The 21,501-nt window shown below is 29.9% G+C and overlaps 1 protein-coding gene across 2 annotated transcripts in view; it reads left to right on the forward strand.

Moving 5' to 3' along the window:
- LOC148309806 (uncharacterized) overlaps positions 1–21,501 on the forward strand; it is a 182,386-nt gene that overhangs the window by 23,602 nt on the left and 137,283 nt on the right. For both annotated transcript variants that reach the window (XM_088259469.1, XM_088259470.1), the window contains exon 2: positions 14,930–15,884. In XM_088259469.1, the coding sequence (XP_088115595.1) occupies positions 15,225–15,884 (660 nt within the window). In that variant the 5' untranslated portion in view covers positions 14,930–15,224. The remainder of the gene's footprint in view (positions 1–14,929; positions 15,885–21,501) is intronic.

Consider the following 21,501-nt stretch of genomic DNA (forward strand, 5'->3'; position numbering starts at 1 on the left):
CCAAACAGTAAACAAGGTACAAAGTTATCCCATTCGTAACTCCGCTTACTCGAAATATCTTAACGGGAATGGATCAAATAGATTTGTGAAAAGTAAACAAAATAATTTTTAATTAATATATATGTTTATGCAACTAACTAAACTGGAATGCGATAATTCATGAAACAAATGAGTAACTTAAGAATTACTTAATCAATACCTGAAGCACTACTTAAGTAATATAGTGTTAGCTCGCTTATCTGAAAACTCTGAAATCTGAAACGCGCTGTGATCCGAACGATTCCCAGCTGATGCCAGTTTAAAAAAATCCTCCTGAAGCCTTGAAAGCTTTCAACATTGCCATCAACTGGGCTAAAGAAGTCATCTAGAATACTAAGGTATTTATGGTTTTGACACGAATGCCTGATTTAGCCCTTAAATACCATTAGGTTCGTTTGTTCAAAAGAAAATAAATTATTTATTCAATCTAAAACAAAATGTAAAATAAAATTAAAATGTAACTTTGTTTTAAAATCACTATAAATTTATAGTGATTTGCAAACAATTAAATTATAAAATGGAAAATAACAAAGTAAGTGCTTCAAAAATAAATTATAAAATAAAACGGTTAAAATGTTTTAATTATTCATGCAGTACTCAAATAAAAATGTTAAATAAAAATCATTTTCATAAACCGAAATTTCCTTTTTTTCAAATAAAAAAAATGTATACCATTCAGTCCATACATATTATGAAATAATATAACAGATATTTAATCATTAAAGAAGAAGAAAAAGGCTTTTAAATAAAATTTTACTTATAGAAGAAGACTTTTATCCACAATTGTTTAAGCTGTCGGATTTAATTATGTCGTCAAAAATTTTAAAAATTTAAATAAGATAAATGAGAGTATATTCGGTAACTGAAATGTCACTCGTGAAGACGTATTCCTAGTCGTTCCTTCCCCATCACTCCCTACTTCTAGAATCGTAACTGTCTTTCTACAATAGAATAAGTACCACATAAGTGACTACGGAAAACCTGTCAGTCTAAGGGACAGTTTTTCGTATCCCGTTCGCATTTATAATATACCCGAGATTTAACAATATATTTTTTTAACCACTTTCTTTTTTAAAATTGTTGGTATTTCGTTTGTCGTTCTTTACACTAAATGAGATTTCCCATACCTTGTTTTATCACAACACATTAAATATTTTTTCCAGGCAACCTGTCAGACTTTGGAATGATTATAATTATTAATTTTTCACGTGGAAAATCCTTCTCTGCTAATCTTCAGTAAAAGGTTTTCCGGTTATTTCCAGTCTATTAACCTCATAAGTTAACAGAAAACACTGATTTTATTAATTGATTAATCAGTCAATTTTAATCTATCCATTTCTTATTTAAATCACACAGGGTTGATACCGTTATTTCTACGGTGTTTGATAATGAGACTCTAAGGGTCGAAACACGCGTCATAATAGATTTTGTGGAAAATTAACATTTTCAACGTAAAATTTACATCAAAATAACAAAATATTGAATAGGAGAAACTCATTTAAACTTGAAGATTCTTAAATTATTTATTGATTTGGCATTAACTTTGTGGAATGACATGATTACTTTATTAAAATTAAACACTTTAAAATAGCACTTTAATGAGTTTTATTTATATATACGACTAATTTCGAAAACTTACAGATGTTTTCATCTTCTGGTACAAATTAAAACTAACGAACAAAAAATATATTTAGAAGTATATTAGGTTAATAAATAAACGGAAGGGAGAAGGGGGGGGGGTTAAGGAACAAGATTTTTTTGTAAAAGGAAAGATTGATAATAATGGTGAAACAGTATATTTTTAATTGAAGATTCTTTGTGGGTTCAATCGGGTTCATTCCAAATATACTAGTCATTAATATTAAGGAGCCTATTCACAGAATGTCAAATTCAACCAAGAATTTTGAGTGCGAAATATAAATATTAAGTGTCAATAGCTTAATATTCAATGAATAATTTCTTAAAATTCGTTGAAACGTAGGAACATTGGTGGTATTTCATAAAGTGATATTGATGGTAAGTTTCCTTGGAATAAATCTACTCGTATGTCTAAGTTACTGATGTGCCTAGAGGGTGATCGTTTCTTTTTCGGTTACTTGCTAGGATGGAACACGTTACTTTTTCTTGGCTAATATTTCTTTCCAGCTTAAGTTTTTTTTATGTCAGGACTAGAAATACGGAACTTTATTTGGGCACTGCTTAGCGCGATTAGCGTTGGGTGACCGAATCCATGAACCGGATTAAGTAACGAGTTTTTATGAAGAACTAGTTACTTTTGAACCATTTTGGATTCGATCAACCCATCGCTGGTCTAAATAGTCAAAAACGTGAACAAGTAGAAGGTAAAAAAACGAAAGATGGAGATTCTTTAATGTAAACTATTAGAAGTTACCGGAAGATTGTATATCGTAAGCAAACTGTGTTTTTTTATGAAAGAGAGTTGTTATAAATTCATTATTTATTTGTTTTGAATCGTGATTTCAGTTAAGAAAAAAGTTTTAAATCTTTTAAATTTCCTTCGTGTTTAAAGAATATTATGATTGGATATGAGAAACACGAGTTTTATAGGTATCTTAACACGAAATGAAACATCTAATGTTCTTTTTTTATATGAAAGAAGATGAAAGTCTGAGCATCCCAGGACTTACGACATTGGTTGGCTTAAGCGATGACTTTATACATTTGCGTAACGTTCACCACTCTACCTGTTATTGAACTTATCCATAGTGCATTAATTTTTGAAACCTGTATATATGTAATATTTTCGGTAACCTTCCACATGCGGGTACATTTTTTGATAGGTTTCAAAGTATGGCTAATTGTGGCACCACCAGTTGAGAAATTGATGAAGTGAGTTTTTGAACATTTAAAAAGTTTACGAAGTTTAAAGAAAAAGTCAAGATATTTATATTTAAAGGCATTTTCATCAAAAATAGAAAATAAATCTTCAAAACAATACTAAAATAATGAGTTTGTAGATGAATACATGTGGTATTGTTTGGACACGAAAACATTCATTTCTCTAACTGCCCTTTTTGTTTACGGTTAAGAGCGTGAAAAACCCGTCCATTGAATTTTTTCATCCCTTATTTTGTGACCTAGCTATAAAGTTGAGGACAATTCGCAGGTTAATACTGGAACCGTAAAATATTTACGACTTAAACCCGAGAAACAAGGGTAGATCCTTAGCCTCACAGACGAATTTTTAAAGGAATAAAATTACAATTGATGTACTTTTTACTACACCGTTAAATGATATTCCGCCTTCGACCCCAGTGAAGTATTTTGACCTCCTAAGGATCAACCGCCGAGAGAAAAGGACAAAATAAAAGAATATATAGTTTCATCTCAAATGACGACTCAGTGTTCAAAAAATAACTCAAGTATTCAAAATAACTTACATAAAGGGGAACAAACAATCTTTCAATTCAGAATGCGGACGGCTGCACTGACAGAAAGAAGTCAATTTTTTATTAATATTTATTACAGTTATACTATTTTTTTGGAACATGAACTTAACAAAATATTTTTTAAGCTTCTCGCCTTTCAATTACTATTTATTTTTTTAAACCATATATTTATTTCGAAGAAAAATTTACTTTTTCAATACATAAACAATACTAAGCAAAAATTCAATTCGTAAAATGTTACTTGGATTTAAAGAAAATTAAGTTACGATTTATCGTAAATTGGGTCTTAGAGTAAAATTTAACTTTGTAAATGGATAAAAATTCATATATTTTTTTTAAATCAACCTAAATATTTTGGAATTAAATTGAAAATGTAAAAAATTAAACATGTCTTAAAATAAATAGTTATATTGGTTTTTGGAAAGAGTTTGATTGAATTAGCAAAATTTTGTGATGATCTGTTTTTGGGTCTCGATAAGATTTTAAATAAAAATTTGCCCTCTCGACGAAAAACTCAAAAATGTATAAAAATTAATTAAGAGTATTTTTACACTAATTGAGGTTCGACTCTGGTCATTTTCACGCCCATAGGAAATGTTCGAGGGGATGACTTCGTCAAAAATAATTATGACAGGTAGGGGTTGGGCGAGGGCTGAATGAAAGGAAGGAAACCCTTCAAATTATAAAGGGTGGCGAGCGATAGGGAGTGAAAATATATTTCATTTTCTCTTCATGAAAGGCGGTAATTTTTAAATTTGTTTCTATTGTTATTTTTCTATTTATTTAAGCCTCCATGAAAAATTCTGAAGTAATTAAAAATTGTGTGCAATTAACACTAAATTGCTAAATCTATTATTTTATTTTATTAAATACCCTTTTTTTGTTTTTTTTTTGTTTTTTGTTTAATCTCTGAATGTTTTTTAATAGTTTTATAACATAATTGTGGAATTGTTTAATTGGCTTTTTTTTAACGTAACTATTTTTTGTCAATGTAATGTAATGTTTATTATTGTTAATGTAACTATTGTTTTGTATCATTTTTTTATATGTAAGCTGTGCAATTCCCGAATAAATAAATAAAAAAAAAAAAAAAAACACGACGGAAAAAATACCCGTTATATCTGAACTAAGTGCGTAATATATATATATATATATATATATATATATATATATATATATATATATATATATATATATATATATATATATATATTTATATATATATATAATATATATATATATATATATATATATATATATATATATATATATATATATATATATATATATATATATATATATATATATATATATATATATAAATATAAAAGAATATAGAAGAATGTACAAATACATTTTTTCTAATCAGGTCAAGTATTTCTTCCCAGTATTTTGAGTGCGTCCAAATCTTTGTTCACAAATCTGGGTTTACTCCACGTAGGAGTTATTTTTACATCAAAGTTTGGATTTTGCGTAAATAAATAAAGGGGTCTCTGCTTAATAAAAGCTTTTTCAATCCAACAAATATTACTGTTGTGTACGTATATGTGCCGTTTTACGACATAGATAAATTTATCTAGAGGTTCCGAAACATTGATTACTATGGTTGTAACCATGGGTAGACTGGTGAATGTTGAATACTTATTCATATTGAAATCTCAACATAGATGAAGACGAATATGGGAATATTTTTATCAACAGGGCTTACGACATTATATACGCTGGTTTAGAAGGGTCTACATCACTCTCTGCCAAATATAAAGCTTATTCATGGATTCTGCCGAGAACTCAATGTGAAAGAAAGTGTATATTAAAAGATACATATATATACAAATCTGAAAATTTGAGTAGTGAGGTTGTCAATTATAGGTACAATGGCGAATTCACGTCGAATATACATACTTTGTCTCCCTAAACTATGTATTATGGCACCTCCTGATATATATTTTTTATGCTTAATCTCACTTCTTCTATACCTGTTTAAAAAAGGTTTATTCTTTACTTATAAATCAAACCATGAAGAAAAAAAAATACCCGTTAATAAACTTAAAACAAATAATAATAAAATTTGAGATTAAAGGATTGCTTGCTAAAGTTTTTTATTTTTCTTTTATGTTTTACGGTTTATGTTTCTTTTAATTTTACGGTTTATAGTTAAAATTTAGAAGTTGAATTTACCTAAAAGTGAATGCGCTATTCATCCAAGATGTTCGAAGCATTCGCATCTCCACTTTACGTAACGAAATGGTGCATTGACATATAATTAACGTGTAGTTTAATTTATAAATTAATTTTAAATCAAACACAGATTTTTTGAGTCTACTAAGTTGTATTTTATTAACAAAAACACATAAAAAATTATATTGTGACAATTGTTTCACCTTGTTAGGGCTTTATCCCATAAATTATTGCTGCACGTGTTAAAACTGTCACTGAATTGTACATAAGGACCGTAGTCCATTTGATCTTCGCATTCGTTTGATAATGCCCTAACAAGGTGAAACAATTGTCACAATATAATTTTTTATGTGTTGTTGTTAATAAAATTAAACTTAGTAGACTCAAAAACTCTGTGTTTGATTTAAAATTAATACATAATTAAAATGGAGTTCTACAAATTAAACGCCAAATCAATAAATACATTTTTATTTTTCAATAATTTTTTAAATATAAAATTAATAAACTGATATTATAACTGTTTATTTTCTTCTTGAGGTTAAGATTTCATACACACTGAATAAATATTCAGTACGTAGTATTTATTATTGGGAATAATCTTGGCAAACAAGCTCACTATTTGAGACGGCTAAATGTTGGTTAGCAATATTCCTGTTTGAATATCATTATTTACCTACAGACAGTATATTCTATCGGAAATATTATATTATTATATTGTCTTCCTTCGTTCAGGGACCATTGTTGATTCTCAATCGGGAATAATTATTATTATCCCTTATTTGTTCTCAATATTAGCAAAAGCAGCACTAAAGTTGCGACAGTCGACGTTTAACAATAACATGTCTTACATTATAAGAATTAATTGAGAAAATTATGACGGTAAAATAAAATAATTATATATCAGCAAAAAGGAAACTGCTACCACTTTTGCTTGCTATTTTTATATTTAAAAAAAGAGAAATATTTGTATTTTTTATTATTATTTACAAAAATACTTCTATTTCATACTATTTCTGTAAGCCTAGGCGGTTTATTAAAATAAATAGGTATCAATTAGAAATAGGTAATAGGTATTGTAGTAGAATAGGTTCAAACCGAGAAACTTTGACTCAAGAATCCGCATCAAAAGTCTAAGCATCCCAAAATTTACAACCTGGCATTTTGTTGGCTTAAGTGATCACTTTATATACTTAAGTAACGCTCACCATTCTCGCCATTATTGAACATACATATTGTATTAATTTGGGAAATGTGTGTATATACAGGGTGTTCCATAATCCAAGGTATTCCTTTTAAAGGGTGTTAGGCCAGCTCATGACTCACCAAAAAATAAAAATATGCCCTTGTTTTTGAGATAGATTTCCATTTTTTATGAATTTCCCGAACAACTACGCCTTAGATCAGTTTTTTGGGTGCATAGGGCACTGCATATATATATAAACGCGGTGTTTCTTGATCTTTAACATATGAAGGAAAGGTGATCAGCCTTCCGCTTCAGGTACCAGTTCAGGGTAATATTGAATAAATAAATATAAGAGTATCACATATTTTCATTTGACACTCCCCTGAGAATCGAACCCGGGACCTCGAGAACGAACGGTTAGCCGAGCGTGCTAACCAAAATATATATATATATATATATATATATATATATATATATATATATATATATATATATATATATAACGGTAGCCGAGCGTGCTGACCATTACACTATGGAGGCGGATAAATACATAATATCAAGTATATGTATGTATGTATATACGAATTTCTGTAGTATTTTCAAGAAAAATGGGTTTCCATCGGAGAAATAAAAAAATAAAATTATACGTAATTTAGTGCGTCCGTAGCCCTTCCTTAACCCTTAAACTCCCGATAGAATTCACTTTCCCACTCCAGTCCACACGCCCCACTCTGCCCGCCCCAGCCAGCGCCACTCACTTATCCCATCTTCGGCCGTAAGCGTGTTCCACCACGATAAGATTCCACAATCCTCACGTGTCCCGAACTTTGACAACTCAAGCACTAACGACCTGTTTAGATACCTAACGAACACTATTGATGACCTTCCACCCCCCGCCATTAGCGCTCTCGTGGTTTGGGGTCATTTAAATTTTCATTAACCCTACAGTCTACCAAAATACGACGGGGATTACAAACCTATCGATTTACGTTAACTGTAAATTTTATTAGACATAACGAAATATAGAATTATTACTCTCTCTTTATCATTCATCGCTAACTTTGTGTAATACCACATAAAACACGCTTTTTTGTAAGTGGTCTCACACAAAAAAATGGTAAAAAAGTATTATATCACTATACCATACAGTTAATAATGCTTTTAAAATACTGTTTGAACAATATTTTTATTTTCTAGTATTGTTCTTTTAAAAACAATTTTGCATTCGAAACCGATTTCTTTAAAACACACCTTTAAAATTTTTATGCTTTTTTAATTAATTGTGAGGGTTTCTTTATACAATGTCTATTGTTTGATTGCAATATTGAGGTTAGTTTTTATTTAGACACTTAGAAATCATAACATTGAATGCAATATCGAATTTTGGAATTAAAAAAAATTGCAAGAAATATTGTAATCGCAAGAGAATCTTGCATACATACTTAATAAAAAGGTCTTTTCTAAATAAAAGTTTTCTCAAACCAACCACAGATGACTCAAAGAAAAAGCGTCAAAGATTAATTAAAAATACTTAACTCAACTGTGATAGTGCCTGTCAATTTTATGTATTAGGATATGTGAGTAATGTGGTTGTCAATCATTGGTAGAATTTTACACGTGAATTTTACTTAAACCAACCTTTGATAGGTAGCAATGCCTGTGAATACCAAGGCTTTCATATTCTTCTTCATCTTCGTTGAGATTTCGTTATAAACAATTTATTGTTTTCTGTCATTTAGAAAACCTAGAACTATGATTTTCACTACCTGATCTACATATGAAGTTTAAGTAAAAACTAACAAACAAACCATCACACCGCTTCCCCGCAGGGGTAGGCAAAGAGAATGGAACGCCATACTACTCTGTCTTTGCAAACATTATTCGCCTCTTCCACGTTCATGCATCTCCTCATATATACCCGCCGATTGTTTCGACTCCTAACCTGACCACTTTCAAGTATTTGGCATATTTGATAGTGCCAAGTTTTTCCCGGTCTTCTTCTGCTCCTTTTTCCAATTACATTCGCCTCATAAACTTGTTTTACCGTTATTTTCTTACTTAGTCATTCATTGTTTACGTAAAAACATTAAAAATGAAGAATTGTTATTCGTCAACGTTAACCTTTATTAGTTTTATATGTTTGACAAAATATGTACGTTTATGAAATATTAGGAAAGGCAATTAAGTTAGAATTGATTAATATCATAACATAGGAATATCGAGTTTCAATAAACTCAAGAGTACTTACGAGCATAATGTGTGCGAATCTTCTCTATGTGAGGGGTAAATATTAAATAATATCAGCCCTCGTGAGAAACTCTTAAGTAAACATATCAAGGATGAAGCTTTCTTGTTAGGGGTAGGTGAAGATTTTTCCCGCACTCGAGAGATTGATCCCATCGGGTGCAAATTCATTAATTAATTCATACATTCTGGTCTCCACAGGTGTTGTGAGGCTTTAAGCTTTGCGGGAAAACGTGAAATATTTTACTTAAGGGAAGATTGGGAATTCACAAAGGAAGTGAACGAGATACACGATATTTTCCTTGTTTAGTGAGTAGAATTTCTTCATCAATCGCATTACAATAATTGATACAGAAACTTATAATACAACGTTAAGACCAAAGTTTTTAAGGCAGTAAAAATATAAGTAAATAAATAGTAAAGTTAAGTTAGGGATTCAATCCCTCGCAAGGTTAAGTCACTAGGTCGAATATACCTTCAAACCTTATACTTTCAAACGAAGCAAGGTAAATACTTCACCAATTTTTCAACTGGTAGCGCCACAATCAGCCATACTTCACAAACCTATGAAAAAGTCTGCACGTAAGGTTCTGAGACAGTTGCATATATACAGGTTTCAAAAAAATAATAAAATATGGATGTTCCATAATGGACAGAATGGTGAGCGTTACACAAGTGCACACAGTGATCGCGTAAACCATCAAAATTTCCATCATCTTATAACGATTAGATTTTTTTTCTGAGCCCAATCTGCTTGATTTTCTATGTAGTTCACTTTTATTATAATTTTAGACTTTTATTAAATTACGGGAACACTTAATAAAACTTGATTTTACAATTAATTTTTATTCATTGATTTAAAGTCTGTTGAAAGTAAGTTATCCATAAGAACACTGTTTGGCTCCGTAGTGTAACGGTTAGCATGCTCGGCTACCGTTCTGGAGGGGTTCGATTCACAGGGAGGATCAAATAAATATAAGTGATTATTTCACTCATATATTTATTTAATATATCACCCTGAAGCGGAGGGCTGATCACCTTTCCTTCATGTGTTAACCATCAGGATGATTTTTCATTTATATGATGCAGATTGGGGTGCGGATAAGGGTTGAAGACACTACTTATCGCAAATAACGTCCTTAAATTTTCTTTAAAAATGTTTTTTGCCGAAGTCATGTTTGTATAATATAGTAATGATTTTATTTTCTTTATAATTTATTTAGCGTGATTTTCATTAAATACTACCTCAAAGGCGTTGATCCTTTGTCGTTATTAGTAGTGTGTTTCCAGGTTCTCATAAAAAACACGATTTTCATATTGCTTTAAATAATTTTTATAAAAATATTTTTCCACACAATATGTCTTTGAAAATACTTGTAAATATGTAAAAATCTCTTATTTGTAAATTTACCTTGTACATATGAGCAGGGTATAAATTTTAAAGGAAATATTTTTTAAAAAATAAATTAGAAATACTGTTAATGTGCTATTTGACCTCTTCGTTTAGTATTTTTTTTTTTTAATTTATTTTATTTTCTTTGTTTATATTTGCCTCGTCACGCTTGTAAAATTCACTATGGTCACATGACGCGGAGTTTTCCATAGCTCTGCATAAGAAGTTTAAAGGAATTCCGTGGTCCCGGGGTTCATAGGTTTTATTGTGTTACTTTTCGGCCTCTTGTAACACGTCTGGGTCGGCCGCTTTCTTTACTGCCGACGGTGATTGATAGCCAAACTTTTGGAATTAACAGTAATTGCCTTTTTTCTAGGATCAGTGTGTCTTCGTCTGATATATTGTGAGGAAACTACCTTAAAAACGTTTTCTTAAAAAACCTTTCTTCGTTACGTATATTTTTTACACAAAACTAAGTAAAAGATAAAAAAAAACTAGTCAAATCATTTTACAAAATCCTTCATTGTTTTTCTCTTTAGTATATTTGATACCAGAGAGTGTTATGTCATATTCCGCAGTGTAATGGTGAGCACCCTAGGCTACCACACTGAAGGTCCCAGGTTCGATTCCCAGGAGGGGGTCAAATAAATATAAGTGTTTTTTTAAAATTCTAATATATTTTCTATATTACCCTGGACTGATACCTGAAACGCAAGGGAGATTACCTTTCCTTCGTGTATTTAACGATCAAAATAATACTGCTTCTATACGTGCCCTATGCACCATCAGGTTTGTAGAAGAAGATTTGATACCAGTTTTGGTTTTAATTTGTCTCTTTTTACGTTTACAGTATGAATAACGATTTTTAAGTGGAACTGTATAAATAACTATCTGCATGATGAATAAATAGGATTTTACATAGGACATAGAGCACTGCCTAAACAATGACGTGGCGTTGATTTTATCGTTAGTTACATAAACATCACTGAATCGTTCATAACCTATTAAGAAGTTAAAAAAAAATTATAAATAATTTAATAAACCAAATGTTAACTTCATTACCACCGCATCATATTAATGTAGTCTCCGCACGTACTTTGCAGAGATCGAACCCATTCAAGTGCCTTAGACGTCACAAACACTCCACTACTCCAATGGAAATTGCTGACGTTTTCTATCGTCCGATCAACCCCTAGTGAGGGGAGTCAGTAAAGGGATGAATCAACGAACCAACCAATAATTTCACCTAACGGAAATCAATTTATTTATCTATTAAAACATCCAGTTTATTTCCCCGCGACATAAACTTAACGAAGTGATATTAAAAGTTACATATTAACGTTTTTATCCATTTAAAAAAAAGGATAACCTACAAAGCCTATGTTTTAGAGGCTTGTCTGCAGGTAGGATAGTAAGCGATAGTAAGGATCTCTGTTCGAATCCACTCTATCATAATTTGATATCTATTTCTTCAAAACTTTAATTTCATACTATTTCTGTGAGCCACTCAGGCTCACAGAAATAGTGTGAAAATACTGTTTTTTGTAAATAATAAAAACGCAAATATTTCTCTTTTTCAATAAGCACAAAAAACATCTATCATACATCGTTTTGCCCAATACCTAATACCTTCCTACGTAAATGTTTCACGTAAGTCATATTTGAAATTTGTTTAATTACTAAGTAGCCTGGTTTTATGATAATGCTTACAAAGTAGGGATGACGGGTTGTCAAGCGTCAGAGAACCATATTTTGGAGAGGGTAGTTTTATCTGATACGAACCTGGCGGGAACGTGCTCAACTACCCGGTAGCTGGATACTGGAAAGAATATAATACGTTATGTACTGAATTTATAGTACATACGAGTATGTACGTATATGTGAACGCTGCAGTTCCGAATTATACGATGGCGTTGTCATGTTATGTTGATATGTATATACATATATAGCATGTCCCTTTGTCTTTATCACTCAATTTGATAATAAAATGGTTGATAGGTTGGTGATTGAATTAATTTTAATATTGTCATCATTTATGCACCTGAACTCGATTTTTGTTTTTGCTGAATAAACAAATTTTTGTGAAAACCATTTCGTGTTTCGTAGGTTTTTTCAAACAATTTGATTGTGTAGTGTCAATCAATATAAATAAATAAGAATATGGAAGTCTGGGTATTTACAGGGCAACGATTTGTCATAGGCTCTTTTAAGTGATCGATTTATACACCGCAATAATCACATGATTGACAACCACACTGCTCAAATTAATTTTCTTAGTTTTAAATATGTACATATATCCTCTTATTGACACATTTTTTCACATGTGAGTTCTCGGCACCATCTATGGCTGATTTGAACAAATTTAACAAAAAAAAAAGTAAGCAGAGACCTTCATGAAAAAAGGTCAATGAATCATGAGGTCTAAATTAGGAGTTTGATAAAAATTAAGAAATTATGTTTTCGGGGAACTCTTAGTGTGTAAAATAATCGGGAAGAATCTAACATACGATATAATGACCCTGCAAGTCGAAACATCTGACTCTAAGAAAAAAAATCAACCCTTATCTGTACCCTATGGTGCTTAGAACACTGAATCGTATAGACGCAGTGTTATTTTGATCGTTATTTATATGAAGGCAAGGTGATCAGTCTAACGATTCCTGTACCAGTGAGTGAAAATCACGTATATTATTTTATATTCTTCACCTGTCTACACCACGATATCAATATTAGTTGTTAATTTTAAAACGAGAGGATACAATATGAAATAAAACTGCGAATCCAGCATCCATATGTAAGATAGTATTAAAGATAAATAAAAAGCAGAAAATTTATGTCCATAAAAAATTGGAATAATCAATGTTGAGAATTGTTTCATCTTGTATTTTTATTTTTAATGAGTACGGAAACATAAGAATCTTCATCATCTTTGCTTTGAAGATATTTTTTCTCCGTTTTATCGTCAACATTCTTATTTGTTTTAGTTGTTGACATGTTTATTCGCCACAAACGGAAATTATTCTCGGTATCGTTTTCAAACATAAAACGAGAGCAGTCGAATTATTTTTGATAGCATGGTAGTAATTAAATTTACCAATGGTTTCGTGCTTTTATTTTCGGGTGGATAAAATTATAACGACTCTCGTTTAAATTTGATTTGATAATTCGGAGAATTCGTTTATTTGAAAAATATTATTGCGCAGGCCATTGAGATTTTATATAATACTAGACGACCCGATGAACGTTGTCAAGGACAGGCGGCCTTTTGGGTAAAAAATGTTTGTGTAAATTTCATGTTGTAAATGTTGTAAAATGTACAATATAAAATATGGCAACATGCTACTTTGTGTGAGTTCAAAATGTAAGAGAAAGAAATTTTATTAATTGTTTCGGCATCAACTTTGTGGTAAGACATGTTACAATGATTAAGGAAACACTTGTTTTTGTTATTTGGAAAATTTAGAAATCTAAAAAAAAAAATCTAATAATTATTTATTAAATAATATATTGTTTCAAAATTCTTCACCTTTGCTTTCCATTTTTCCTTTGTTTTCAAACTCCGCTCCTTGAATAACCCCGTTCTCCTATCTTTCCCCTCTCCTTATTTGTAGAACATTTTTTTTATTTTATATTTTAGTTATTATTCAGACCTGACGATGGAAGTTTAGCTTCCGAAACTAGTAATCTTCAATAAAACTCAAGTGGTATAAAAACGAGCATTTCCTTAATCATTGTAAGAGAAAGAAAGCGCAGAACCGGTATTTGAGATAGTGAGACGAAACTGGCGTCCAATGAGATGAGCATTTAGGACGCAGATTCTCAACCTTTTTTAGTCCATGCCCGCTTCTTGAAAAAATTGTATTCGGGCGACAGAAAATTACCAGAATGTTTCTCATGGGTAAGTGGAAGGAATTATAACACATTGTGTACTTCTTAGCCCTTCCGTTCTGTCTCTTAGAGCCTCTAGTGCCCTTACTTGAGTCTGGTACCGCCTCCGTTAGATTTCTATATATTTAGGGCTCCATTTGAAATGGCAATGGAAGCAAGATGTTCTTAAAGTTTAAAAAAACAGAGTAGCGGTAATTCACCACCCTCAGCAACAATTTCATACCAGTCTAGAAAATGAGTTCGATGTAAAGAAAGGTCAGCAAAGAGAAAATTTACAGCAATAAAAAAAACTGGATATATGTTTGATGGGAAATCACATTGAACCAAACCAATCAATGTTAGATATTTGTAACAAAGTGATTTTTTACTAAATCGTGGATAAGGCGATTGAGTGTCAAATACTTAAATATTCCGTACAATATGTTCCTTCAAATGTTTTGGTATTTTTGGATGTACATAATGACACTTGATAATTAAATTAAATTAGAACCATTATTTTTGTAGTATTGTACTGTCGTGTACTTATGTAATATGGTATTTTTGTTATTTTTGTAATATTCTAAAATTTCAAAGGATTCTTCTTATTTGTTTTAGATGGTGTAAATTCTACTCGTTCCATCTGCCCCCTTAAGGACGAATTCATAAATTCAGAAAATGACGGAGTGGAGTGCCATTGCTTTAAGAAAATTTCTTTGATCTTTTCTTTGAAGCAATCCTTAGAGAAAAAAATCCCCTTCTCTTAAAAACAAGAGAAAATAATTTATGCAGATTCAATGGCAAAGCAGGGCTAAATACATGTGATAACTGTGTTTTTTAAATAACAAGTAAAAAGAAAAAGAAAAAAACATTTCGAATGTGAATAGTGAGCAGTCTAATATCAATTGTGACAATGGGGTTCGTTGGCAAGTTAGTAATCTTATCTCTGCTCGCGTGTTGGTCAAACGCTTCGACTATACCATCAGTCGACTCCACAAAACCTGATCAAAATGTTACAAAACGTGACGTCATAACTTCACCAACGCCTGTTCCTCCTACTTCGTCTATAAGACCACTGAGAAAGACAACGATTCCAGCAACAACTGAAAGAGTTGTCGAAGCTTCAACTGAAAACGTCGTCGAAACTTCAACTGAGAAACACATCGTTAAAATAGGCTCAACGGTTACTCTGGTTGCGAAGAAGCCACGAGTCACGACGCCTGTCGAAGTTGTGACCACGAAAGTAGTAGCACTGACTACGGTTTCAAAAGCTTCAGAACCTTCGCCTAAAACAACCCCGGAAATAACAGAACTCCCTGTTACCGTAACGAAAACCGTAAAGAAAGCTGGGATTTTGATTAAATCTAAAGAGTCCATCACGACTGCTCTAAACGTGAATACTGAATCTCCTAGCACTACAGAAGTGAGTCCAGCTGAACACGGATATCCTGCAAGGGCTCCAAGTAGACTGGACGAGCGACTGCAAGCTCTGGATTGTGATATTCCTCTACTACCTGCAGAGTCGAGGCTTTGGAGAGGAAATGAAACACACGAGCTGATGCTGCCCATAACGGTAAGTTTTTACTGTTTTCTTTAACTAGTTGAAAGTGTAGGACTGGGTAGTGTTACCATGCTTTCGGATTACCATGCTATTCCCATTGTTCTTTCTGAAACGCTGTTAAATTCTTTTGGAAGTATTGTAGGACGGCTGAATAATTAATGATAGCATCTAAAGAACAACATTTTTATATAAAGTGAATCTGTAAATTTCCTAAAAGATGGGCGAAGATTGTAACTTAAGTTGGAGCATAATTTGAATAAATTTGTTATTCATCTTATAAACAAAGAAACTTCTTTTTATTATTCAAAACAGGGCGGAATCAACATGAACACTTATTTTTTTCTATACTACAATATATTTCAGAAAAAAATGTATATTATGAACAATTGTAATATATTTGAGGTCGTTTTAGAGTCGAAGTCCTCATTCTAAGTTCATAGACCTCCAAGACCTTAAAATTTCCTGGCTTTTTTTTTTGTGGAGGACTTTCACTAAGAGGGGAGATGAGTTAATGATTTTTTCCCATTAATCCAGTCGTGCCATTTGCAGATTCAGTGTGAAAAGTTTGGTGCATTGGACTTAAAACTTTTCCGAGATTTTAGTCGAGGCTGTGGAGCTTTTCGTCTATATCCATAGTCAGCAAACTCCTCTCGTCAAAAGTGGGGGATGTTATGTAAAGTTAGTATTCACTAACGCAATGTATTTTGCAACTGCTTCGGCACGTTCGGCTTATCTGGAATAAATTTAGTGAAGTGAAAACATGTAATAAATATTGATAGAATAAAGGACAATAAATTGTACGGTTTGTTCTTTTTTTAACATAGCACATGTATTGTAAATAAAATTTGGAATTGTGCATGGGAAAAAAGGATGCAATATTCAATGATATTTGAATTTTGAAAAAAATACACCAGAAACAAGATCCATAGAATTAATTATTTAAAGTGTTTTAAATGATTAATTCTATGGATTTCTCTTCTTGTTTTCATGTTATGTTTTATATAGCATGACCAATACCAAGTAGTGTCCTTTTGAAAAAAGATATAGAAGTGAATCAAAAGTTTTTTTTAACTTAAAAAAAAAGTATTTGACACTTCTGATTTCATAAATGTATATATGTGTATATATATATATATGTGTATATATATATATATATATATATATATATATATATATATATATATATAAATATATATATATATATATATATATATATATATATATATATATATATATATATATATATATATATATATATATATATATATATTTATATATATATATATATATATATGTATATATATATATATATATATATATTTATATATATATATATATATATATATATATATATATATATATATATATATATATATATATATATATATATATATATATATATATATGTGTGTGTACACGTTTGCTGCAATAATGATATAAATTTTGTTGTAAAATTCAAAATACGGTTATGTTTTAAAAATTACTTATGATCGTGTGAATTATTTATAGTAAAGGAAAAAAGCCCACGAATTGAAAAAAAAACTTTTTATATGGGAAAGTTCATGTAAGTCCATATTTTGATTTTGAATTTTAATCAAAAATTAAAATCGCTCGTCTATTAGATATTATTTACTGTTTACAATTTTTTTAAATCTCTTTTCTTTCAGATTTCCAAAATAATGACAAAGGCTTAAAACTAAGAGAATTTTAAGGCACGGATATCCATGGTTTGCAACGAATTTACGGTTTATGAATAATATTATGTTTTTGATACAAAACTCGCACATGAGTGATTTAAGTATATACACATTACCGACAGGGGATGAAGATATACTTCATGAGAAATTACCCTTAAAAGTAAATGATAGCGATGGAGTGGGGTAAACGAGGGCCCCTCGGGTCTCTAAAGGGTTGAGTAAGGGTTAACCAAACTCATGATTGTGATTGATAGAAAAATTTGTAATGAAAAAAAAACTCTTTTTATACAATATTTGAATAATGTTTTAAAAGTTCATTATGTGCAGCAAAAACAAAACTTTTTATTTAAAAATATTTTTTTTTTGCTGCCTTATCTCAACTTGATATGAAACCTTTATATGGAAGTCTGAGCATCCCAGGGCTTACGACCTAGCATTAGGCTGGCTTAAGCGATCACTTTTTACACTTTTGTAACGTTCACCATTCTAGCCATTTTTGAAAATCCATTTTGTACAAATTTTTTAATCTTATTATTTTTTGACATCCGAATTTTGAGTCCGAAACATAAATATTAAGTACAACATTTTGAGTGTGTCCAAATACTCTTTCACAAAATCTGGATTATCTCCAATTACAGGAGTTATTTTCATATTATTTTTTGACATCTCATCAAAGATGAAGAAGAATATGGAATTCTGGGCATTTACGGGGCTGACGACCGTCATAGGCTGGTTTAAGTGATCACTTTACACACGTGTAACATTCACCAATTCTACCCATTATTGACAACCACACTACTCAAATTCTTGGAAGTTCTATATATATATGAACCAATTTAGAAACCTTGTTCATGAATCACTAGAACTTCACTAGAGACATCTATTGGTGAGATGTATAGAAAATATGAAAATAATATGAAAATAACTCCTGTAATTGGAGATAATCTAGATTTTGTGAACAAGTATTTGGACACCCTCAAAATGTTGTATTTTAATCTTATATTTATGCAATGATTATGTCCCTTTTTATTAATTTATGTAAATATTTCTCTACCATATCACTTGTCATTCTTCTTTGTATAACCCTTTTCCTTACCGAATAGTGTCTAATGACAATGCATCGTAAGAAAAAAGTGTTATTTTGATCGTTAACTAGATGAAGATATTAACGTTCTGATATTATCAAAACATGTTAATCAACATTATTCAATAAACATTATAGTAAAAATCATGTTTAAGTATCTTGAATTCACATTTAATCAAATCCATAAATAAACAAATACAATTGTTTAGTGGATTGATACTTTTGTCGTGAAATGTCATAGTAATAACCCCTTGACAACAAAAGAAAGCAAATGAAAAAAAAACACAGAGTGTTTTTTTTTTACATATTTTTTAAATATAAAATATGGGAAAAATAATTTTTTGTTGAATAAAAACAATTAAAAAAAAATGCTTAAATAAGGGAATATTTAATATTTCACAAAATTCTTAATGATTTATGGTTTAAAAAACGCTACTCTATGTTTTCCAAATGAAAATTATGTTTATTTAGAATGTACATGAAAAAATTGTTTGTTGAAAACGTCTGGGTTTGAAATAAGATTTTTTTCATGTAATAATATCATTAAATTCCTCACGGTTTAAGAAACACTGGTCATTATATTTTATACGGAAATAATGTATTTCTTAATTGTGCATAAAAACAAAGTTTTTTTAAAAACGTCCTGGTTTGAAATACTTAACCAAAAAAATACAAGGATTTTTTTGATGACACATTTTTATGACCAATGAAAAAGTTTTTTCTGATAAATAATTCCATAAAAAATCTTGATTGTTCTTCGATGTCAAAGAATAACTCATAAATTCAACCATAGGCATAAAAAAGTTTGACGTTTTTCGATATGACGTTATACGAAAATAATTATTATTTAATGAGAATCAAAAGGCTTTTTCGTGAATGGGAATTGCTTTTTATGCAAAAGGCGATAGACACAAAAAGTAAATAAATTGACAGTTACGTATATTCGATAACGTTAAAAATAACAATGAAATCGAATTGCTTTAGAAATAAAAAATGGGGATTTTGTCTGAGAAAAATGCTCGTATTAACTTAGTTATAATATGAATAAATTTAGTGGCTTTGAATCACACAACAGAATCAATCACAACGAGGGGTGGACAACAATCAACTTTTCTTGAACGATGTTATTCAAAATTACATCATGATGTCTCTTTCTTGTACAATTTACTGATAGAAGGAATATTTATAAATGAAATTAGGTTTTGTTACTACAATTTATTTATTCATGAATCAAAATGGCATTTGCTTTGTAGATTTTCAAAATGTATTATTTTTAGTATTAATAAAAAAACACACAATTTTGTTAATTGATTTTTTGACAGCTGTTGTACCTTGGGGTTTTTTTGCCTTTAACAAAGTTTGATTATGCCTTTACATGGTGAAACAGCTATTTTAGTAAGTAAATTTCGTTAAATATATATTTTTTTACAAATTATGTTCATATACTTAAGTACTTTAAATATGCATTGGAAAAGAAGAGTATTTTATAATATTTGTATATTTAAAAATGATTTTATATTTACTTCTCTTATTCCAAATTTCTTCTTAATATTTGGTTAAAATACGGCGAATAAAATCTCATAAGTTGTGTAAAGAAATCAAAATAAATCACTCCTTACCTTCGTCGATAGTCGTGAAATTTTGTGAATGCCCAAAGTCTTGAAAGTTCTGAAAACTTAAAATAAGTTCTACTACCACCACCAATAACAAACGATGGGTCCTGAAAAGGCCTTAAAACCAAACCTTAGAAACTGAAAATGAATTGATGTAAAAATTTCCCTAATAATGACCCCAGAAAATTTTCAATTTAACTATACAAATATAATTATTGGACGTAGATTCATATTGTTCTATTATTTTACACGTCCAGAGAAATTATTTTAAAATCTCTCTAGATACGTATTAATTTCTACTTTTGCTAACGACGCTAAGCTCCGTGTAATATTCAAATGCGGAAACCATTACAAATTATGCATTTCCACGGAGCACTTGTGAAATTTTCTGCGGGCAGTGACTCGACGACCAGTGGTGGAATATTGAATTTTTATTCATCCTCTCCTTCTTTTAAGATTTTCCCCACAGACAATAGTGCAAAGGATATTGTGCACATTTGATCAAAGCAGTGTTGTCTATATTATTTATGTGTGTATTATCTGCTCATTATAAAACACGTTTCATATATGTATATATATATATATATATATATATATATATATATATATATATATATATATATAAATATATATATATATATATAAATATATATATATATATATATATATATATATATATATATATATAAATATATATATATATATATAAATATATATATATATATATATATATATATATATATATATATATATATATATATATATATATATATATATATATATATATATATATATATATATATATATATATATATATATATATATATATATATATATATATATATATATATATATATATATATATATATATATATATATATATATATATATAAAATATTTGAGATTTATACATCAAAGCTGAACATGTTAAAAAAAGAGTTTCAAATAAGTGTAAATCATCCAATAAAATTTTAAGAATTAGTCACTTAAAAAAATAAATGCAGTCATCGAAATTAAACGTGCTTTAGCATTCGATTAATTTGTTCTTTATTCTCTCCTTCGGTACTTTGTGACAATGTTTTATGAAATAAAGAAGTTTTATCACGTGGATTATTCGACATGTGGAATTCAACATTGTGATATTCCACCACTGTGCGATGTTGGGAGAGAATGGGATTGGGGATTCCAGCACAAATAATTGCAATCCGGGACACTGCGGGTAATACAAGACGTGC

This window comes from Brachycentrus maculatus, unplaced genomic scaffold, assembly GCF_059751285.1.
Source record: "Brachycentrus maculatus isolate JH-2025_06_01 unplaced genomic scaffold, ASM5975128v1 h1tg000117l, whole genome shotgun sequence".
Lineage (NCBI taxonomy): Eukaryota > Metazoa > Arthropoda > Insecta > Trichoptera > Brachycentridae > Brachycentrus > Brachycentrus maculatus.